Source organism: Cebidichthys violaceus, unplaced genomic scaffold (assembly GCF_023349555.1).
Source record: "Cebidichthys violaceus isolate CVI_PGR_0920_01 unplaced genomic scaffold, fCebVio1.0.p SCAF_28, whole genome shotgun sequence".
Taxonomy (NCBI): domain Eukaryota; kingdom Metazoa; phylum Chordata; class Actinopteri; order Perciformes; family Stichaeidae; genus Cebidichthys; species Cebidichthys violaceus.
The window spans coordinates 2792201-2816457 of NW_027176461.1; the positions used below are offsets into that span (position 1 = coordinate 2792201).

Here is a 24257-nt window from a genome sequence, read left to right on the forward strand (position 1 = left end):
TTTCTTTACTTCCTGTGAAACGTGGAAAAAGTCAAGTTCGTGCTTACGCGCAACTTCCGGTAAAAATTATTTCAAAATAAAGCATACGGGTGCCTACATTCGCACCACAGAACAGTGGTTTCGCTTTAGCTTTGACTGTGACCTCTCAAGTGATTGATACATGAGGTAACATCATGTCAGATAACCAAGGTAACCGTTAAACTTGTGTTAATATTGGGATAAAATGGCGTTTATTTTGAAGAATATAACGGATTCAGATTATGCCTTATCCTTACCTTCATGGTATTTAAAGTATCCTCCGTGGACCGTGAGCTTTTCATGTGACGTGACGTCAGACACACTGCTAATAAAGCCACGCCTCCGACCATTCATGGTTTACACAGGGAAGTAATTGTGCTCAGCCACCAACTCTGTGTACAACATTGATTCATACCGGATGGCAAAGGAAAAGTGCCACGTTGCTAAACATATTATCCAGGACATTTACCCACAGTAAAGCTGTATGCAAGTGCAGCTTATTTTAACTACAGATACTTTTACTTTTTAAATATGTATATGTGCATTCGGTCAGGTTCATTCAGACAGTTTGCACATGCACATAAGCAAATGACATTGAGGGACAGTTGTATCTGAATCCTTCTGAAATCCTTTTTTTGGTAAATGTTTTTTGATAAATGTTGAATTATTGTTTCATAACAAGCACATCAACTCAAATTAAAGTATAATTAAATTAGATTGAGGGAAATGATCACAACATGTCAATACAAAATGCATCATATTATTAATTCCTTATTCTGAGCAGCTGAAGACCAAGCTTCAAAAGTTTCCTGACCGGCCCCATGTTATTCTAGCGACGCACTTTTCAAGGTGAGCACAAACACTCCATTCCTAATTCTGTGAACAATAACCCCTTGCCTAAATGTATTTATTATTTTAAAAAAGATTAAATTAAATGATTTGCTTCCTTTCCCACACTCCATATTTTTCATTTAGAGACAGAGAGGCGCCAACCTCCCCAAACAAACATCTTGTGTCACGTCATTATGAAATCATCACATAATGTTTCCAAACCCAGGAATTTCACAATCCCCCACTACATAGAGAGCTGGTAAAAGAGAGTTTTATATTAACTTCAGATCCTTGTATGCTAAATAATGCATGTAGAATATATATTGGGATCATTATGTTCATATAGACAGCTGCCGTTTTCCATTAAGTTAGTATGAAGTTCTGATTTAACAGGATTCATTTTTAGATCCTGTGCCATTTCTGCAGCCCGTTTGCCAGTCATGCACTGCCCAGAGACAATGGCACATGAAGAAAGGCAGCAGAACTGGGAGGAAATAAAAATGAGACGAGTCGGATACTCACTGCAAATGCTCTCTCTTTGTTAGAAAGGACTTGGAGCTGATGAAGGAATCTCAAGGGGGTAAACAAAATGTCAAATATACTTCAGCAGGGGTACACGGTACGAAAACTAATCCAACCATTCAGAAGAGGACAGAGGAGGGGAGCCAGAAGAAACATTTCAAACTCAGAGGAGGAACAACATGTGACTGTTTGATTGCAGAGAACAGCAGGCAACCAAGACTGCCATCACTCTCTTGCACATTTGGTTCAGTTTGCAACCATTTTACGGTTTCATTTTGGGGGGTAAATTGTGCCACGGCAACACAACCCTCAAGCTGACGGAGCTAGCATCCTGCCACTCTGGTTACTTTACACTTTTCTTATGTTATCAGTGCAGGATTGTTATTATTTTCAAGATTTTAGTGCATGTGAATAGTTTTCTTCAGAGGGAACTTCAGGGGTCCCAGTTTTGAACTTCGAGGTGCTCCTTTTCTTCTACTGCAGCGCCCCGTATACATCGAAGCCCCAGAGACCTCTTCAACTACACGGGGGACGACATCGAGTGTGGGTGCGGGGTGTCAGCCTGCCCTCTTCCAAACCCGGCCTGGAGGAAGACAGGGAGTGACAACTTCCTGTCAGGAGTTGAACCTATTTTTTCTACAAAATAATCACAGGCGATTATTTTGCATTTTTATGTCAAAAGAAAGACTTCAAGTTGCAATGTCAGAAATGTAGGACCCAGTGGTTTTGGAGCTTGACCCACACTTTGGGCTGAAAGTCAGGCTTAGGCCTTGATCAGACGGAGCACGTTTAAGAAGCCCGGAGCTGCTTTTTGTATTTGTTTTCAATAAGAATTAAGTGATTGACGCACTGCTTTTGCTTTGCTGAAGGCCTTGCATTTTCCGCAGTATGGGCCTCGTGTTAATATAGGAGCACCTTAAACACCTCCAGTTGAGAAATAAATAAACTAAGAGCAGAAACCCCCCCCACTTCATTTACATTTTTTCATGGATACCTGGAGCTACATGACTTTACCAACCATAGTAAGGCTTCGAGGCAATTTCGGGCAGTACATGAGATTTTGGGTAAGTTGTTTTAATTCATTTAACTGTATTATACTATTAACTATTAGGTAGCGTACAGTTCATAGTTTGTGTTAAGCTAACGTTACCACTCATTTAGTGGTTACCTAGCAACAATAATAAAAAAGATGCAGCATGAATAACCGGCTCTGTCTGATCAGGGCCTCATCTGCCTCTGCTGCTCTGACTTTCGACCATTCTGTTTTTAATGTTAAAAATCCAGCTGGTGGATGTTTTTTCCATTTTCCAAGGCTGAGATGACAATCTCACAGTAACTCACGATATAATCACAACAAAGAGTGGTTTAGTAATGGAAGGGCTTCTGACACATGATACATTGAGTATATATCATGTATCAGGAAAAAGTCCAATGCATACATTTAATATCTTTAAATTGTCTCCTGAGATTTAATCCCGCCGTTTTTTCAGACTGGAGGTGGTTCCCAGCGCGACACTGTCTCTACCTGGCTTCAGATACAGGGCCTCCAAGTCTCTGACGCAGGGCTCTACTCTTGCATCTCCCACAATGCCTTGGGAGAAATGTCTGCAATCAGCACAGCTCACAGTGTTGAGACAAGGTGAGTGTGTGAGCATCATTCTGTAGACTGTTCACTCTAGTCAACGGTGAATTACATTTTGGCACCATAGCACCTCTTTAGAACATGCAAACTAATTTCTTAATTTATTCACTTATTTTGAAAGATGCTGTATATTCTTCCTCAAAATGTTTCTGCTGTCCAGTGGGGAAGGTGACGAAAGGCCATGCTGTGGAGGAACAAGGGCACTTTGATCATCTGGAGGAGGGCGGTGGTGATGGACAGATGGCCTCTGGAGATTACCTGGGATTAATTTAAATCTGTTTTATATGATTAGACTACAGGATCTACCGTAAAGGATCAGCAAACATATTCTACATTAAAGGGCACGATGTTTGTCGGTCACATCTCAATGTAAGAGGAAGAGCTATCTCTAAATTATGATGAAACAGCTCACTGCTTTTGTTTACCTTCTTACTGTACCATGGCACACAAAATAAATCATTCTTGTTAATTGCTGTGTAGAGTTTGCTAAATTTGTATAATTGTAATAAAACCGAATAGTAACAACAACCCCTTGAACACTGGCACACTTGGGAGACTGTTGACTCATCTTCAACATAATTGATACAAATTGCAAACAGATACAAGTCAGCCCTAGAGCCTCTTTCACTTCCTCCTGCTTTCACCCGTCACCCAGAAAACATACAGAGTACAGTATATTATTCAAATAAGAGAAAAGAAAGAGATGGATGGAGGGAGAGAGGGCACAACAATCCGCAGGGTCTCCATCCGATTCTCTTCTTCTCTCTCCACCTGAGTGCCAGTTAATCCTCCCCTCATCCCCCCGACTCCCAGCTGGATACAGCAGATCCTTCTGAATGGCAGCCTGCATTAACGCCAAGGAACTTTCCCCTGCTGTCTGTTAGTCAAAGCTGATTGGAGATTACAGGCCCGTGGCGAAAACACAGCCCTCCATCTCAAATCACTTTCCGCCCCTTTCTCTCCTTTATCTCTTCATTTCTTTATCTTCTTAATCCCAACTCTCCTCCTTTTCAATGTCATCAACTTTCGCTTGCCACTACATTTTTGCCTCTATTCATTGCTCTTCTTTTGACAGCTGAATGACAAGAGGGATGAAGAGGAGGAAGTGAGAGAGAGAAAGAAAAAAAAAAAATAACAACCTTCCCCTCCTGAGTGGAGCCAGAATGATGTCATGGGGGCATTTGTCCTCCTGGTGTGGAGGCTTCCCTTCCCCTGCTAATTACCTTGTACAAACTCGAATCTGATATGGCGGATATGAGGCCCAAATACAATTATTGTGGGCTAACAAAGAGATATTGAGATTCAGGGAATGAGGGAGAGACTGCAAGTGAGATAGTAGGAAAGGCACACGCATGGCCATGCATGCACTCACACATACAGGAGCCACACGCACGCACACACACACTCGCATACCCACCCACCCAAACGCACACTCACACAAGCACAACCACTTGTCCTTCCCCTCCATTCCCTCAGATAGGCTAATGTTATTACTGGGGTAATTATCCTCATTAGTGCCAGCAGCTGTAGAGAGCACATTGCTTGCTGTTCAAACTCCACCCCAAACCTCTCCGTCTTCACATCCCTCTTTGTATTCACGAGATCTCATTTGGAGACTTTGCCTCCATCCTTTGCTTGCTTGGTGGAGGCAGTTGTAAAAATAGAGCCCCATCAAACATCTAATAAGCCAGAGTTGCCCCTATTTTCTAACTTGTTAGAGTCCATTTTGTGGATGAGGGTATGTGCTCTGGCCTGCAGCACTGCACCACAGAGACACATTAGAGGGATGAACAGTGTGCACAAGAAGGAAATTAATTAGACAGTAGCTCAAGCGCGCAATATTCATACAATATTTCATAATCTGCAAGAAAATGATACCAGCAGATATTGTTGTTCTAATGAAAATTACAACTATTTGGTTTGTTCTCCATCATTTGCACCTTCCAGGGTTCTTGAACAGTCGAACACAAGATGGCACTGTTTAGTCAAATAACCACTTTACTGCTCTCCAGTGGCTTCTTCCACTTGGACAGCTAGATCTATTTACACTGCTCTCTCATCTGATCGGCTTCATGCATTTTTTATATACATCCCTCCAAAGAATTTAAAAAAATAAACCTTCACAACATAATATTAGCTGTCACTGTCCTTCATCCTCCAGATGCAATGACACGTTCCCATTGGGATTGCAATAAAGAGTTGAGAATAAGTGTTTGCACAACTAAAGGCATTGCCTGTTGTGTGATGTTTATATGAAAGCACCCTGAAAATGATTCCCTTCATGCTTTTTAACTTTATGCTCCCTCTGCATCTTTATACACAAATTATGAGATCAACAGCTGAAACAGGCGGCTTTACACACAGCATCCCCCCCGGCTCTGTGAGATTGCCTTTTGTTTTATTGCCAGGCGCTGGTGCGGACAGTAGGTAACCTGTATACCACCAAGCCCCGCATCAGGCGCTAAATGTCATGCATAGCCTGTTTTTATTGGCTGATATGGCCTGTTGTACCCTTCTCCTTTTTCCTGGAAGCCATTGTTAAAGAGCTGGTTGTTAATGCGGCTGACCAGATGGGCTCCTTCTCCCCGCAGCTCTGACTGAGGGTGTTTACCATGCACTGGGCTGTGGATAACAGGTGAGGCTGCTGCTGGCTTTTCAACCAATAGGAGGGCAGCAGATGTCTGGCCTCTGCCTGTAAACCTTTATTTGGCATTTGGGGCCTTACGGGAGTGGGCTTGATAATAACACAATAATCAAAGTGAATTGTGGTTTATATGTTGAGCTTTTTTTTTTTAGCCTACACAAGGCTATTATGTGAGATGGTCATGCAAGCTATTGCAATAAGTCCATACACGTACCCACTGCTATCAAACCTCCTCGTGGCCAAAATACTGAATCATTTTTGTAAGAAACTTCAGTAGTAGAGTATCCAATATCCAATTTGTGAATCCAATACTTCAGATGCCCAGCTATTTCATTTCCCCCTTCTGAAAATTCAGGAATCATTTCCAGAGATGTTCTCTCGTCCCTTGTGTGAGAAAATGTTACCAGCATTAACTGGGCAAACAGGGAAAATTCCTTTCCCTTTCCAATGCAGGCCATCTTGAATTACTGCAATTATAATGGCAACAACAAAAGTAAGGCCAGGCCTGGGATGGTGGAGAGGAGTAGTCTGAATCAATCTGCCTTAATGGGTGACCTGTGTCTAGCATGCATGTATGGATTAGTTTTGCTGGAGCACCTGTCCCTGTTCTGTCAACAGCAGATCAGGTTACTGGCTACACATTCACCTGGCTGACACAACTTCCTGTGATTGACAATGCGCCGGGCTTTGTTCACTGCTGCTCGCACAATATTGATGTTGCATGTAACACTATGAAACAGCTGATTTCAAAAATACTTTGGATGTATTATTCAGGAAATATGTTTTTTTTTTAATTTGTTTAAATAAACACCAGATAAAGCTCTCATTACATATAAAACAAAATCCAGTACAACACATCAGCATACTTCCACAAACAATTCCACCTAACGTCTAGCTTCTAATTTCAAGATCTGGCTCTAACGAGGCCTCTCAGGGTTATTATGGCGTTAAGCTGCCAGAGCGGTTTACTGGAGCAAGGCTGGGGCTGGACTTAACATCCTTCCAAGGACAGCTTGAATCTGATCTGAACTGGGAGACGACGCTCAGTCAAGAAGGGGAAGAATACTTTCTCTGATCTTTGCTCCTGAGTACTGAGATTTAAAGATTATATGATTAAGTATGAGCCAATTTCTCTGATTTCCAGTCAGATAATGTTTACTATGCATATCTTGTGATATTTAGAAGAGAACTGGGAAGCTGACAGGAGATCAAGCACATCTTCTTCACACTAACTTTTTTACTCTCCTTATCAGCGCAGATATCTCTTTTGAGTTTCTCGGAGCACAATATGGGGAAATTCCCCTTGGATTCATGGTGGTTTCATTCAGAGATAAAAACGAAGGAAGCTGACGTTTCAAAGCATTCAACCAGCTCCACGGTACACTCATGTGTAACCATTAACTGATGTTCAAACAAACGTCACCCAGCCTGTACCTCCGAGAGGTTACCCTTCAATGCGAGGCTCATTAATATTTGAGCCAGGAGTCCGGAGGAAATCTCTACATATTTCATCCAGCTTGCATAAAGCCCCCTCTGGATTGCTACTGGTGCGGCCTTGCTGCTACTCTGTGCTATTCACTGTCATCTCCATTATCTCCCTGATGACGAAACGATTAGCTAGCAACCGTTACTCTAACCACAAAGCTGGAAGGGTGATGGATGGGCAAAGTGATAGACTCAGGCGGTTGGTGGGGGGGCTTTGTCCTGGATCACTGACACCTTCTATCTTGTGATCCATGCAACCCCCATTGCCTCTATCCAAATCCCAGATCCTACCCAGTTACCCCCACCAGCTGCCTCTGACCCCTCATCATAGCCCTGCCGCTGCTTGCCATGTGCTGGGAGTCAAAGGGTTCCCACCTATCGCTCATCAAAATGGAACCCCACCATCTCCTGCCCCGCGCACTAAATCCCACTCAATCGCCGGGCAGACAGAGATGGATTGGGACATCCACGACCCTGTACCTTTCAGAGAGCCGCCCGCCCTCCAAAGGGCGGCTGTCACTGACAAATAATAGAGGGGATTCGAGGAGGAGTGAGCAGGTCAAGTCTGCCTCCCCTGGAAGGAAGTTATCACAAAGCAATGGAGGGAAATTCTTTTCTCTTTAGGAAACAACAGTCACAATATCTAACAGCATGTCTGACAGAAGGACGTATGGTGGGGAAAGGTTTGCTTTGATGCAAAAAAAAAAAGAGAAAAGAAACACAACTTAAGAGTAAAATTTAAATGTAGATAAATGTGGAGCACATTTTTGAGAGATTTGGAGAATTTATTCTTATGAGGATACAAAAGGGTCTACCCCATAAATTAAACTTTTTCTAAAAAGGTTCAATGTTAGATTTGTTCAGAAAATACAGCATTTTATGTTTATTGGCTAACCTACGAGAGGGAATAGATACACAGCTGTGTCTAGGCAGTGTGTGATAATTCAATTTTGGCTAATCCAAGGTGATAGCATGCTTTTTTTCTTAATTAGAAATATCTCTTGCACTTCAACCGTCTCTGTTTCTTTAGCATGATCATTTCAATATAAGATAAACAAATTTATCAAATTATGCCTAACGTGTCTAACAAACTAACCTAAAATAAGGTTATTTTAGGTTAACTTAATTTAAATAAACTAGTTGGGTCACCGAGCAGCATAATAAGGAAAGTGTAGTCATGTTTGTTTTATTTAAGTAAGTAACTTGGATAATGTTATTACTAGCTACCATTAGCCAGTGAATTGATTCTATGAATTGATGCCATGTGGCAGGCTATCCCTCATTTCACTAAAAGCTAGACATATTATGTTATTCAAGGTTATTCAAATTGGTTGAATTTTGAACTGCTTAAAAAATGCAACAAATTAAATTGTAGAGTAATTAATACAATGAACCCTATAATGAACTAAGTAACCCTGTCAAATGGCTGCACCGTTAAGGGGTGCTGTACCAAGCTGTAGAACGTTCACTATAGAGCCACTTATATATCTGTGCTGTCTAATCTCACATACATGTGTACCGGCCTTCTGATTGTATTTATATATGTACTATCAATACGCTGCCTTCCACAGCTGATTCCCTTTTTTTGCTCCACTCTCAAAATAATACAATCTTGACATTCTGCCTCACATCATGTGTGCTTGAAGAGCTGCCGTCTAGTGCTTCCTGATTTACTTCACAACAGACCGAGTGATTGCATCATTCACATGAGCATTGACAACAAATATCATTCAGACATGTAAAAGTCTCCACAATGCCATAACACGATGATTGGAAGTGAAAGATCTTATTCTGCATTTACTGCCAAGGGCTCAAGGAGGATCATTCACATGTAGATGTGTCCTTCTGGAAGTGCCTCAGCTATACAATTTCCATTTAGATAAGGTGTATACACAAATAAAGAAAGGACATTGGGTTCTTCATTTGATTAACTAATCATAGTCTTTGTAATTCCACTCGGAGACCTTGAAGGGCAGTGTCGGGCTGTGCACCCTGATTAGCCTATGCATGATTGCTGCATGCTGCTGCGGCACAAATCAGTTCAAGTAACTCAACTCCATACACTAAGCAGTGGCTGTGATTAAACAGGCGATTAAGACATTGAGAATTTCTGGCTGTTTAATCCCTTTTCCCATTGTCTATAGCCACAGTATAGTCCCTGATCAACAATAACTGAACGCCACAAGAATTGGAGTGAGAGGTGATTAGAGTCTTTAAAGCTCCCTGGAGTGTGGATGCAGGTTGTTTGTGATTAGCTCGAATTTAGAGGTACATCCTGTTCTTATTGCCTCTTGCTGGAGCAGGGAATTCATTATCTGATTCTTAAGCTGAGGGGAGGGGGGGGGGGGGGGGAGGAAAGACACGCACAGCCCCAGGACTCGTGTAATATCTTCAAGTGAGACCGGAATAATCCATGTTTGTGGAACAAAACATGCCACAAGCGAGGAAGCTTCTGGTTCGCGGCATGTTGACAAACCCAACAAAACACTCCTCAACCTCAGGACTCAAGGCTCAAAGTGCTTTAACCCTTTTCCCACTTCCCTGCTAGCCCTCTTCATGATGTGCAGTGGTGTCTGTGTATCATCTGAAGGCTGTATAGAAACTCTACAGCCCCTCTCCATGACTGATCTCTTTTGATAGAGCTCATTATGCAAACTGCTCCCAACTCCCACCGCATAATTAGTGCTTAATTAATTTGAGTGAAATCTTTCATCTGTCTGTGTCCGGCCAGCTCCTTCCTTCCATTTACAACATGATATTAATTTCAGAGGGGGGAATGGCAGCCCAGCTGATGAAAAGGCTGATATAATTAATCAAGTACTGTATCTTTTTCCTTCATTTTTTGCAGGAATAATAATAAGTGTGATGAGCAGAGTCTGATTAACCCTATTATGCTCCCTAATTAGGGTGATCATTTAATAATCAAAGAAGCAGCACAATTATAAGAGAATGCAAATCATGCCATCTAATGAAGAGAGTGCCAATTCTGGGAATTCTTTGTTTGGAAAATGCGGCATTCCAAAGTCAAAGGCCAAGAAAAGGTTTTTGTCTTAATGTTGAGGATGAACGTACATAACTTGAGCCCCACATTGTTTCTGAATCTCTACAGGCGACAGCAGGAAGCAGGAAGAAATATATATTTATAATATATACCAAATGTAACACCATGTTAGTCGCAAGCTAATTCTCTCCTGACTCTTACGTGGAAATAAACTCTTGACATTTATCAAATAGTTTGACATTTGGCCTTTTAGCCGCAAGTTAGATGAACTAAACGATACACACCGCTCTTGTGTCTGTGTGGTAAATATGTAACTGGAGCCAGTAGCCAGTTAGCTTAGCTTAGCTTAGCATACAGACTGGAAGCAAGGGGACGCTGCTAGCCTGACTTCACCCAAAGGTAACAAAATCTACCTGTCAGCACTTCTAAAACTCACAAGCATCTATGTTTGGATTGTTTCATCTGTCCAACCACCCTCATCTCATGTAAGAACCAACAAGTTGTTGTTTATATTCCAGCATATTTATTGACCGGTTGAAGTAACTTCCTGGAGTTTGTCTTCACAATGTGACGTTTTTCCCACTTTGTTGAAAGTGTTGATCAGCGAGCTTTAGAGGTGCTGGTCGGGTTTACCTTTGGCCAGAGCCAGGCCCTGTTTCCAGTCTTTGTGCTCAGCTAAGCTAAGTGGCTACCGTACAGATATGAACGCGGTAGTGGTTGTCTTATCCAACTCTTGGCAAGAAAGCAAAAGAAGACATTTCCCCAAATAGTAAAGCTGTACAATTAAACAAAAAAAGTCATGTTCAAACAAACTTATTTCAAGGGCACGTTGCCACTCATCCGAGAGTAAGAATGGCAGAATCTCATCACTCAGGCACTTAAAGCCACTCACATGGCACAAACTTTTATTTCCCACTGGCCCTGTGTCTTTTATAGAGCCCAAGGTACTAAGAGGCAGCTGCCACTGTAAACTCAGGGGCAAAGGTTCAGGACCATGGACAGCAACCCGTCTTCACACACTCAGCAGAACAACTTCCACAGTAGAGCTGTCAATATTAATTCAGAAAACAAGGCCGTTATGTATTTAACAGAGATTTCTACATGAATTCAATGCGTCTTATAATAAGTGAGATAAGCTGACTAATAGTTTAAGGCTATGAGAAAGATGACCACTGTGTAGCTCCATATGTCAATAGATAAAGGATACGGCCCATTAGGCTTGCCAGAGTCCATCTTTCATGCTCCTAGATGATACAGCTGCTGTCTACACTTTCATCAAGATAATGGCGACCTCATATATGGAGTCTATGAGCAATGGCCCTGATTTCATTTTTCTTACGTGGAGTCATTATCAATATCATTGTAATCTTCAGGGAGTCTGTGAGCAACAGAGGATGGACCATTTGTGGTTGTCTACATGTGTAAGAAATGCACCGACTGCTAGTGCCAAGCCAAATGCATGTCAGTAAAATCCTTTATATGCTGGCTTCTCTTTCTACAGTGTGAGTGTGTGTGTGTGTGTGTGTGTGTGTGTGTGTGTGTGTGTGTGTGTGTGTGTGTGTGTGTGTGTTTGTGTGTGTGTGTGTCTCCTCCACCTCTTTGTATGTGAGGCGCGTGCGCTTCTCTCTCTGTGTGTGTGTGTGTGTGTGTGTGTGTGTGTCTACATGAATGTCCCTCAATTTACTCCTCTTCACCCCCATAGTGCAGCTGTGCCTCAGAGGACTCTTGTGAAATAATTGAATGAGCCGGGGCAGGGGGAAACCTGTGGCAGCGAATGTGGTGCCCGCTGGTCTTATTATCTGTAATACGGCAGCCGCTCTGCCTGTGCACTTTCTCATCCGCTCATGAATACAGAAATAAATGTGGTGGACGTCAGAGGTGAGAAGCAGGCCAGAGCCGTTTTAATCAGTTCCCAGATAGAACAATCACTTTATCCACCTCCACAGCTCAGAGGTGAATTAGTGTTTAACATTCCAGGGCATGCTTTCTGACAGGGGACTCCACCCCCAAACAGCCAATGGACTGTGGAGATTATTGAGAGACACTCTGATGTTTTCGACGAGTAAATTAGAGCTAAACATGCCCCTGGGACTCCAGCCACTGATATGCCTGATATGCAGGAAGACCTCTTTTTAATAAGAGGCTCTTTATGGGAAAAGAAAAAAAAAATCTGGGGTTGTCCCTTTGAAGTATTTGTTCACATCTGTGCACACACAACATAGATAAAACCAATTAAAGCATCTAACGTTTCCCTTGAAGCACTAAGCAACCTTTTTGCAATTATTGATATAGCGTTTCATATTTACCTTGCAGTGGACATATATATATATATATATATATATATATATATATATATATATATATATATATATATATATATATACATATATCAAGAAGACCATTTTTAGTAGTTGTTTAGTAGCCAGCTCCACCGAACCTCTTCAGAAATTGCATAAAATCCCAGAAACATCTGTCCTCATAGAGTCATCAGCATCATTGTCAAAAGTACGGATGACATCGGGGACATTCTCAGTCAACACTGAGGTCCATTAGTCTTAAGCTCAGAGCTATACCACTTTACAGGGCTTTTCACAGTAACCTGGTCTCGTGGGTATCCTTCTAAAGTACACTTTAAAGTCTAGACAGTAACCTTTGTGTTGCTCTCATGGCCAAACAGGCAATTTCCCCATTGATCCTCTGGATGCTACAGTCTGACTTCTTTTCCAGAGGCTCACTACAAACCTTTTTACTATTGTTGCTCTTTATAAGTGCCGACTGACTGTTGTTTCACTGTGACTCGTTGACTCCCCTGAGACTGCCAACAGATGGTTTTCCTCGTCTTCCACGAGAAACCCAAACAGTGGCACACAGTTCATTTTGGTGGAACAAATAAGAAATACATAACAGAGGACTCTGTCTTTATTGTTTTCCCTATGAAAACAAAAGATATAGCAGAAAACCTCCTGACTCTCCAAACAAATATTCTCTTTGCAAATGACAGGAAAGTGTATCATAAGGCCAAGCAGTGAGCTGCTCCATTAAAAACAGCAGAAGCAAACAACAAATATATTTAAATTAAAACACAATGGAAAAAAGTATATATGTAGATTCATTCACACAACCAAACAGGTAGATTCATGAACAAAACTGCAACAGAGCAACCAAAAAGAAAAGAGTAGTATAGAAGACAATGGAGGTGAATTGAGCCATCATCTCTCTGTAGAAAGAGTTTAAATGTGTTTTGGAAACACCCAAATAGAACTATATTTAAAAACCAATCACTTCATTAAACTCTGGCACTTTTGTTCCACCGGGTCATTGTTCTGTTGCTGGTGCCTGCCTGCTCTCAGTTTCAGGGACAAAGGCTGAAGCCGAGGCTGTGCCGTGTCCACAGCCTGCCTGATTAAATCTGGGTCCCTCGCTGGCTCTCTCCATGGTGCTGAAAGAGCCCTCTATCAGATTACAACCAGCCAGAATAGGACCTCAGCTAATCCATTACAATAATTGATTGACAATGCATTGAAGGTGGCCATGTAGTGAGCACCAATTACAGTCATGTCCTATTGCACTTTCAAATTGGCTTGGGTTGGCAAAGCACATGGAGCCAATCATTCATGTGGGAGGTACAGGAGGTTTCTGTACATGTATGGCGAGAATAAGGCTAATCTAATCTTTGTGGAATTACCAAACTGCTCCACAGCTCCCTGGGTAACCGGGTTAATGTTTGACAGAAACGGCACAGTGAGATGCCTGCAAAGAGATCTGAGTGCAGTGTTTTGGGTACTGTAGCTCAACCTTTCTCTGTAAAGCATTAATTCTTCATCCTGTAGGTGGTGCAATGAAGTAAGAACTGGTTTCTGAGACCAGACGCTCAGAAACGGTTTAATCTTCAACTCAAACTTCTGGTTATTCAGTCAAGAACTATCAGACCTGCGACAGCATAGCCACCTTCTTAAAGTGACTATTTGCATAAAGCTGAGCAAATTTAGACCTACAGTAAAAATATATGATTTTACATCACATCAAAAATAATTTTAAACTATCATATCTTTAAATGTTGTCATATCACCTGATACATTAGATTGACAACATGGCCTACTGGCAGCGAGGGAAGTGAGAACAACATTTAAAATCCTACAGCACGCCATACGGTTTAGGAGGATGAAGTTGAGCCTGCATTAAAGTAGCTGCAGCTGTATGCTAATTAGGCGCCTATGCTTCCCGTCCGCCAGTGCAGCACGCGCCACTGATCAAACACGCGCATGCGTCTGTGTAGCCAGCAGCACACCGGCCCACGCACCCCCACAGAAATTATCATGGGGGAAAGAGGAACTCGTTAAAATGCCATCAAAGCATGTAGTCCCAACAAACCACGACTAATAGATGTGCAGACTGAAAGAACAACAAGTAACAGAGCAGAGGAGGCGAACACGAGATACACCCAACAAGAAGTTTGGATTATATTTATGTCTAAGAGCAAATGTAAATGATAACCCTGTGAGCGAAACCAGGGAAAACAAAAATTAGAAAAGATTAAAAAATAAGAAGACAGTAGGTGACTTTAAAGATCAATGTGATTTTCGATGAATACTTCAAAAATATGTTCAAACTATATATATATATATATATATATATATATATATATATATATATATATATATATATATATATATAAATATGTTTACTGAATTAAATTATTGAAAGTTTCTATCTAGTTTGCTCTCTCTCTTTCACTAATTTAAAAATTAAATATATTATTTTTCTTGTTTTAGTAAATCTATCCAACAAAATCTATCCAACCAAAATAACGGTGTGCTTTCAGGCAGGTGAGAAGGCACCGGCACACAGAGGCCTATTGAAAGGAAGGCGCAGGCCTGCGGCTCAGCGCCGATTGTGTAATTATTTGACTTGGTCATAGTGCAGCTTTATGCAAATGAGGGGAACAATGTACGACGATGGAGATTAATTCCTCCCTGGTCTGCCGAGTGAAAGGAAAAAGAATGCACTCTCTGCCAAGTGGCGCTCTGCAGCCTACATTTAGCCATTATAACGAGGGAAAAAGACAAATACACAATATATGAGGTATGCACGGAAACCATAGGGGAGCGGGTAAAGAAAATTAGACACAGACAGTCGTCAGAAATAAAGATGTTTTTGTCCGACTGCCAGGAGGCTGCAGAACTAGACCAGATTTAAAGAAACGGGGGTTTGTTTTCAGAAATGATTAAGGTATTACACACATCTTTACTTGTTTAACTTTGGATTTAATGCAAACTTTAATATGGAAGATTACAAACTTCTATCAGCAAACTAAACACAAATATCAACAATGACCGTCCTGAAAACTGCACATATTTGTACAAACAACAGTTCCACACAGTATACAGAAACAACAGCAGCTTCACTTTAACTTTGCATATCTGTGCAGCATTTTGCTACACAAGCCTCGGCTGCGGCCTTCTTTGTCTGGAGCACTGATTCCGCCCAGCACGCGTCTAGCTGTGGGCCAGATTGGCCGTGAGTCCCGTTAAGAGGTCAATTTGCCTTTCAAACGACAAAAAAAAAAAAAAGACAGGGATATTCAAGAACGGGCAGACGTGGCTATTGTGCACAGAGACCAGAGGGCCTTCTTATTACTTATGTATGCAGCGAGATGTCTGATTTATATGTCGAGTTAAACCGAGGCAGACACGTGCCCTACAATAAAGAAACACACCCTCTATAGTGTTTATTTAAGACATAATAAAATAAAGGTCTATAGAACCTGTTTGGGCTCTTGGAAGGCCTGCGTAATGTGCGCAACGGTCGTGCGTAAAAGAGGAGCGTGGATAGAGAAGACAAACAAGTCTAAAACGTGTGGAGGTAAAAAAACAACAACAACAACAACAACAACAACAACAAAAAACAACAACAACGTGAAACACAGAACTGAGAGAATCTGGTCTCACCGTTGTGCGTATTAAGGTGAATGGTCTCTTTGAGCAACACCGCAGGAGAAATTGAAAGAAACACAGCTTTTGGTTTGTATGTAACCAAGCTTATCTCATCCTTGTCTTAATTTTAAATTTCGATGATTGTGGCAGTGACGGACATTTCCTTTTGGCAGCTCCGGGGCCCCCAGAGGAGAGCCACAAAGCCGTGGCACGTGTGCATTTGTATAGGGGCCTATCAGACCGTAAAAAGAGGAGGGTCCCGTCGTGTGCCTCTGTCGGGGAGGGGCCGAGCGCACACATTAATGTAATAAACCGCCAGTACATCTGCTAAGCTATCTGCACATCCTCCAACGAAATCCACCAAACCCCGACTCTGAGCCCTCCCACAATCCAATCCACTGGGATCCAGCTTTCATCTGATTGGTCGGGGATTCTGCAACAGGGGGGGGCGAGAACAATAGCATCATTCCGGCATAAAAAGAGTGGAGCTATGCCTTGGAGACGAAAACATTTCAGCAACAGAAGAATCGATATACCGGGGAGATAAAGTCCCATACGCCTCTAGAGTTGCCATATTTTTAACAAACCTGGATACTCCAGACTTCGCCCACCTCCCTGAAGTGCCTTTCTGCTGTTATTCGCCAAGATGCCCAAAGGATTCCTGGTAAAAAGAAACAAGAAATCTGCACATATTTCCTACAGGACTCGGTCAGACGAAAATGACCTCCAGGAGCATCCCACCCCAGCTGCCTTGCCGAGTTATGTGGACCCCTCCCCGCCGATGTCCGTGGCGTCCAGTCCAGACCGCGCCGCAACGTCTCCGGATTTCAGAGCGGCTGACGTGCCGGTGCCAAGACTGGAGAAGCCGGTACAGTTCGGCAACCCAGAGGCGGTGTGCCAAGCCCTCTACAGCCCCACCCGGCCCATCAGCAAGGAGCACGACAGGGGATATTTTGAGCGAAGTTTCAATCTGGGCTCGCCAATTTCTGCCGAGTCATTCCCGACACCTGCCTCCCTCTCCGGCCTGGACCACCTCCTGTACGCTCCGGTCGACCTGAAAATCGGCACCAGCAACAGCAGCCGCAGTGGCACCACCAGCAGCCTCCCGGCGCCCAGCAACCGGGTTGCCACCAAAAGACCCGCAGCTGAAGGCACAGAGCGCAAATCTAAACCCGCCTCCAAGAAACCCAAAGCCATTAGGAAACTCAACTTTGAAGACGAGATGACGACTTCTCCCGTGCTTGGTCTCAAAATCAAAGAGGGGCCGGTGGAGATGAAGCCGAGGTCGCAGTCCGGAGGAAACAAGCCTCTAGGGGAGTTTGTGTGTCAGCTGTGCAAGGAGGCGTATGCGGATCCCTTCTCCCTGGCTCAGCACAAGTGCTCCCGCATCGTCAGGGTAGAGTACCGGTGTCCCGAGTGCGATAAGATGTTCAGCTGCCCAGCCAACCTCGCCTCTCATCGCCGCTGGCACAAACCCCGGACCACCGCCGGCGCGCCGGCGATGCCACCAGCACAGGGCATCAAAGCCGAAATGGCCAAAATGCCACCGCTAGGTGTCAAGTCAGTCACCGACGAAGCCAAAGACATGAGTGACAGAGACACCCCGAGTCCAGGTCTGTCCGAGTCGGGCTCTGAAGATGGCTCATATGACTGCCAGTACTGCGGGAAGAGGTTTAAGCGACAGGCATACCTAAGAAAACACATCATGGCACACCAGGCCTTGCAAAAGAAAGTGCTGGAGGAGCACGGGTTTCAAACCGGCGACCACCCGGCCGAGCAGGCTCCGGTCGTATCCTCCTCCTCCTCCTCCTCCTCAGCATCATCATCATCATCATCATCATCATCCTCAGAGGAAGCCTCAAACCAAAGCCCTCTCAATCTGAGCCCGGTGGACTGCCTGCTGTGCCCGGTGTGCGGGGAGAGTTTCACCAGCAGGGCCGGCCAGGAGAGACACCTGCGCCTCATGCACTCCTCCCAGATTTACCCGTGCAAATACTGCCCCGCCACTCTCTACAGCTCGCCGGGGCTCACCAGGCACATAAACAAGTGCCACCCCTCGGAGAACAGGCAGGTGATCCTGCTCCAGATGCCGGTGCGCCCCGCCTGCTAGAGACAACACTAAACTCGTGCCTTTAATGGAGGAGGAGGGGGGGGGGGGGATAAAAAAAAAAAAAGGAGAAACAAAAAAAGTGGCTTTGGGGTTAAAAAAAATGAAGAGTTTGTGATGCTCACTGCCATAACTTTAGGCCAATGAAAGGCAGGGCGGTTTGATGTTTAAGTGGTGTTTAATGAGGTGTCTTTTCCATGCCAATCAGTGATTGTTGAATGCTTCTCTCTATATTTGAATTACATATAGGCCTATTTTGAGATTTTCTTTCTCAAATTAGTTTATCAAGAAAAAAAAAGAAAAAAAGAATACAAAGCGTTAGTTTGACTGTTAAAGGGTATTTTTCTAGGACAGCACATGTGTTCAATGATAGCTTCTAGACCTAAGAAATGTCTTAACATTCTCAGAAATCCTTTTCCCCATCGAAGCCTTTTGAATTCACTGACCGTGATCGCTCTATCGCTGTAGCTTTACGCTGTTTGTGAACGACAGAACTTGTCAACTTTGTATTGGTGGGGAAAAAGAGAGTGACTGAAGCATTCCCTGTTTAGTAGAACCACGAATGCCTTTAGTATACAGATAAGCCTAGTCCGACATAGCCTACATACACATCCAAATCCCGCTGTATAACTGCCTTAAAAAAAGTCAACATAGACTGTTTTAATTTTGAATGCTGGCACATATTTTATTATGTTATTGTTATTATTATTATTATTATTATTATTGAAGAATTGTTGCAATATTTTTCATCATATGTTTATTTATTTATTTATTCTAATTATTTTATGTAACTTATTGTTGTGTTTGTTGTGACTTCTTCTGTGAATCGTTCTGGCAGTTTACATGTCGTATAGCCAAAATGTTTATTTTTTGTTTTGTTTTTGCTTTTGGGTCAAATTCACGAGTTGTGATAATTGTCGTGAGTCGGGTTTTTAATCTTCAATCTCCACAGCTCTTGTAAAAAGAAAAAAAAAACGTAAAGCTCTTACCTTAGATGCAATCTTTTTTAAGGACAAGTTATTTTTCTTAAATGTTGGCTTTTATAGCGCTTTGATTGTATGTGTACATCGTTGTTGTCTATCGAAATAAAATATTTTCAAAAGGACACGTGTCTCAAGGTGGCTTAACTTTTTCAGAGTGAACAAAGTACACGACGGTAATGAACTTTATGTCTTAACAATAATCATATTTCTGAGGGGAGTTTTGTGTTGAAGACGTGGAGGATTAAAGTGTTTAAATAATACGCGTGTTGATCCTAGTTTTGGTTGTCAATGCTTTGTTTCTGGAATTGTTTCTCTTTAGGGAAGTCTAAGGCGAATTATTTCTTATTATAGAAAAGATTAAATATGACACGGAATACTTTGAGATGTTGGAATAAGGCCTCGGATTGTTGTGGTCGCATTCTCAGAACACAAACTAAGACAATTACCCTGCATAGAACGTTGCGCAAAAGATCTTTCAAAATTACCTTTAAACTAAAACAAATCTTTACACTTCATTTATGAGTATATTTTTTAAATATTGCATGGATTTAGGACGTTAATTCATAAAAAACTATAGACAGTTTCTGTCTTTACTACACATAATTGTTCAAAGGAGGTGAAGAGCAGTTTCAATGCTGCTGTTATGCCCGATGAGATGGTTCAAAGTTGACTCCCAAAGGTGGGCTCCCCGATCCTCCCGAGGCTTCTTAAGCACGAGAAACAATAGTATAACTTAACACCATTAAAGCTTCAACACTGTTAGCATTAAACTTCTCCTTTCTCTCCAACATCGGAGCCACACTCCAAAATAGCGCGAATCTAGTTAGTCGTCCTAAACAGGGAAAAGAAACCTCAGGAGCCCCCTTGGACAAACCTTCGCCTTCGATTCCCCGTTGTTCATCAGGCTGATGCGCAGTAAATCATAGCTGCACCGGCTCAATAGACGCCGTTTCGCTGCTGCCACAGAGAAGCACTTAGGGGCTAATCATAAATTCCCTCCTTAATACCATGTCAGGACATGACGGGAGGACAAAGAGGTGGTGGATCACACTCACCTCTGGAGCAGTAAAACATCTGTCTGCTTCGGCAGACTCATGCAGCTCGATTTGTGCTGATTTAGGACACATGAGGGCTCGGTTGGCTTCATATCTGACCCCCAGAACCTGTAAAGCATTAAGTCAGTTGTAATTTAGCAGGCAGCCTCCAACTGTGTCACTTCGGACCTTCAGACACATGCTGTCAGCAGTATGTTCACCTCAGAGCGTCATCACCGTCCGGGGGAAAAAAATGTTCAATTTGTTTAAAAGGATTTTTAAAAAAACAACCTTACACTGTGTGACTTTATCTGCTGTTCCTCTCTCTTTGGCCACTTCAGAGTTGTTCCTGCTCATTAATACCATACACCTGTCCAAGGCCTTAAAAACACAAACTTTTTTTTAAAATGAGTATTACTCCCCCTTAAGGCATCAGTGACAATACATCAAGACAGAGAGATAATTGAAGTGTGACTACAGGGAAGCAGTGTGAAATATTAAACACATGGAATAATACAACCGGGTGGTATTAACAGAGGATGTCAGCCTCAGAGGGGCTGGGACACTTGGACCCTGACTGTTGTGTTATAAAGCACCTCATAGTGAACAACTGAGGTCTAACAGCGCTGAGCCGGGTGAAAATGAGGTAACATTACAGGCTTCTTTCTCACCCTCTCTCTCACACACAGTTTTAGGGCTCCAATTACGGTCAAGTGCTTTTCTTGCGTCTTTATGTGACCCTGGCGAGGCAGGGCACCCGTAGGTGCTGCAACCATTGCACCTGTACCTCCTGGTGAGGTTCCATTATGCCGGCCTCCCCTAAGCAGGGCTGAGCAGCAGGGGAGACAGATGGGAGGAGGGTCAGGTTACCCCTGCTGCTGCTGCTAGTGTGGCTGGGCCAGGGTCAGAAAGCCCATGGTAACAGCACCATCATGTCAGCGCGCACACACTCACACACTCTCTCACACACTCACACACACACACACACACACACACACACACACACACACACACACACACACACACACACACACACACACACACACACACACACACACACACACACACACACACACAACTCCACAAAATCTGAGGTTACACAATTATCTGATGTGTTTTTGAGAAGGAAAAGGGACAAAGATACTTAGAATTTCAAATTGATTTAATGAAATGTTTAAATTTTCACATTTCTAATAAAGATAGCAGGACTTCGGTCGTTAAAAACAGTTTGATATGTTGACAAGTAATGATGAAATCTTCAAGCTTTTTTTCCTCTCTCTTATACAAAGATTATATTACAGGCATTAATATATTTATATTCAGAAGGCGCGCAAGCCCTCAAATTTGACACAATGTACAAGTATTTCTGAAACGAGAAGAAAAGAAAGAAAACATACTAGGGTCTAACACTAGCTCATTATCTTCACTTATTTAAGACACACAATCCTTATCTTGGTCCAAACTAACATCTCCAGCGACTAAGCCACCAAAGGGGGAGCACAGACCCCTTTTATACACGTCATCTCTAACCTACAATCTTTAAGATCAGCATCCTGGGCGGTTCCTTCAAGTGGCTTTAGGGGGAAATAAAAAAAAACATAGTTGTGATCCAGGCCTATATATCTATACATTCTTCAAAAAACAAAAGCACAAAATTAAAATTGATCCCTCCGTCCTCCTGCTGTTTGGATTCCCCATTTTCTGCTCGGGGAATAAACAAACAAAAGGAGGCGACGTGTGAGAGAAGAGAGAAAAATGACAGGAGAGCATGGGGGGGAAAGTAAGGCATAGCAGCGCAACAGATGGGGATAGTGTTGCAGCTTGGGTGGAGCCCTCAGAGGGTGTGAGAGTACAGTGTGTGTGTGTGTGTGTGGGGGACGACGACGACACCTGGCTACCATGACAACCCCGAGCGGGCAGGCTGGAGAAGTGAGAGCGTCGGCCCGGCCGTTGCTAGGAGGGCTGCTAGAGTTCAGCTCTGGCATGCCACCTAAACCCAGAACAGCCACCCCTCCTCTGGCCTCAGGAGGCGACATGGGGAGAGGATCATGGGAAAGAGGAGGAGGAGGAGTTGGTGCCACTTGATCCATTCACAGATAAAGACGGAGCAGCACACCACCTGTAATAAAGACTAAATAGAGAACCCCGCAGTTCAAAATCCATCTGCTGTTGTTTTTGTTGTGGGAAGCACAAGACGTTGACCTTTAGACACACAGAGGATGGAAAAAAAACCAAAAAAACGTTGAGTTAACGCTGCTAACGGGGAGATGTGACACAGGGTGTCCATGGTTTATCTCAGACTACGGAGAGGAGGAACTCAAATCTGATTATGGGGAGGAAAGGTGGTGTTGGACAGCATCTTACAGGACAGACGTTACACAGACACTGTGAGAAGCTCTTTCTGAAACTCACTCACATGCACACACACACGCACACACACTCTCTCACACACACAAAATACACACACACACACCAGTGCATGGAGGTAAGATTCACCTGAGGCTCTGGCGGTATTTTTCCTCTAAACAGCACAAGAATACATAATACAACAGAACAGCAAAAAATAATTCATAATTCATCAGGTAGTCCTTTCTATATACATCCAGCAACAGACCAATACAATTTAAAGCAATTTAAATCCAAGAACAAAGAGAAACATTCAATGCTAGTTAAATCAATGACGGTGAGTGCAAAAACGTTGGTCGGGAACGTTGGAATGTCGATGTCTTCAGCTTCACAGGACAGGGAAACTGATAGCAGAGGAAAGAGACAGGAGGAACTTATTCAATTACCGGACATGAGCCTATGTTAACGACATCAGAAAACAATTACAAACGCAGTCTTTTCTCATTTCAGCGGAGTTGCATAAATCAAATCGGGACACAATCCATCGGAATTCATTTAAAAAGGAAAATTAGAGTGATAAAAAGAACAACAAAAACAAATTTCTTTTCAGCTCCAGTTAGAAAGACGTCATTGATTGTCCACTCTGGGTTCACAACAATTAAAAAGCCTCTGACTGCTCGTACTGCAGGGACTCCGTGCCCAGGAAGTCTGTGTAGTAGTGCAGCGAGTACAAATCATTCTGGGGCGGTATTCCCCATGCATCAGTGTTTGCTCCTTTTCCAGTGTAGGGACATGGTCCACGCAGTCCAAACCGGTGCCAACGAGCAGGACAACAACATCGTCTTTGACACAGAAAGGTTGTGGCAGGTGCAGGAAGAGGTATAAAGGCAGACACACTTATAAATGGATACCAATCTCTTGTGCAGTTTCAGCATGGTGCCATTCACAGCTGTATCATTCAGTGCTTTATCGCATTAAGTGTTGAGACCGACGAGATATGGAAACAAAGTGAAGCAGGCTCCCATTCCCTTACTATAGTAAGAACTTCTTTTCCCTAGTGCGTCGAGAATGCACTAGAACATGAGAATAAAAACGACAATTGTTATTACAGGTTGCTTTCAGACTCCTATGTCTTCCTATGCTGCTGATTCTTAAGCTGAGACCACCAGGGCGAACATAAATAGTTTAGTCACATGTCCATCTCGATTGAGCAGTTAAAGACCACAACAAATGGAAATGTATCAACGAAATCAATGATTGCCACTTAAATTAAAAATTGCAATATGCTCCAGTTACATGTTTATACGACACAAAATAAAACAAAGAACTCGCCAGAAAAGAAACAACTCTTGCAGTCACGGCTGGGTGTTTGAGGTTCTTCGAGAAAAGATTAAAGGCTGCACTCGGGGGTGGGGTGAAGGGGTGGGGGGGTGAAGGGGTGGGGGGGTGGGGGGGTGGGGGTTGAAGAGTTCAGTTGGAGGATTTGCTTATAGCGCTGGCTGACCGGCGGAGTTTCCCGGAAACTCGGTTCTTTGTGGCACGGGGCATTGTGGGAGAAACCTGGTCGACAGAGTCCGTCGTTGCTGCGGCGTTTCCGGCTTCTGTGCTGGCGCTGCCGGTGAAGGAGCCTGGGAGAGAGATGCAGGGAGTTTGTAGACAGAAAGGACGACGATGGAGAGAGAGAGAGAGAGAGAGAGACGGAGCTGGTTAG

The 24257-nt window shown here is 43.1% G+C and overlaps 2 protein-coding genes across 4 annotated transcripts in view; one reads left to right on the forward strand and one right to left on the reverse strand.

Annotated features, from left to right (window-relative positions):
- The first annotated feature begins 16586 nt into the window (after nt 1-16586).
- Nucleotides 16587-19229, forward strand: insm1b (insulinoma-associated 1b). Its single transcript, XM_068721950.1, has one exon. The coding sequence runs from the start codon at nt 16723-16725 to the stop codon at nt 18184-18186; it is 1464 nt and encodes a 487-aa protein (XP_068578051.1). The 5' UTR covers nt 16587-16722; the 3' UTR covers nt 18187-19229.
- A 2115-nt stretch (nt 19230-21344) lies between these two features.
- Nucleotides 21345-24257, reverse strand: part of ralgapa2 (Ral GTPase activating protein catalytic subunit alpha 2) — an 85100-nt gene continuing 82187 nt past the window's right edge. For all 3 annotated transcript variants that reach the window (XM_068721464.1, XM_068721466.1, XM_068721463.1), the window contains one exon: nt 21345-24174. In XM_068721464.1, coding sequence (XP_068577565.1) covers nt 24017-24174 — 158 coding nt within the window. In that variant the 3' untranslated portion in view covers nt 21345-24016. The remainder of the gene's footprint in view (nt 24175-24257) is intronic.

What these genes read in the sequence shown, in the direction of transcription:
- insm1b (XM_068721950.1), top strand. Translation starts at nt 16,723, where the DNA reads ATGCCCAAAGGATTCCTGGTAAAAAGAAACAAGAAATCTGCACATATT.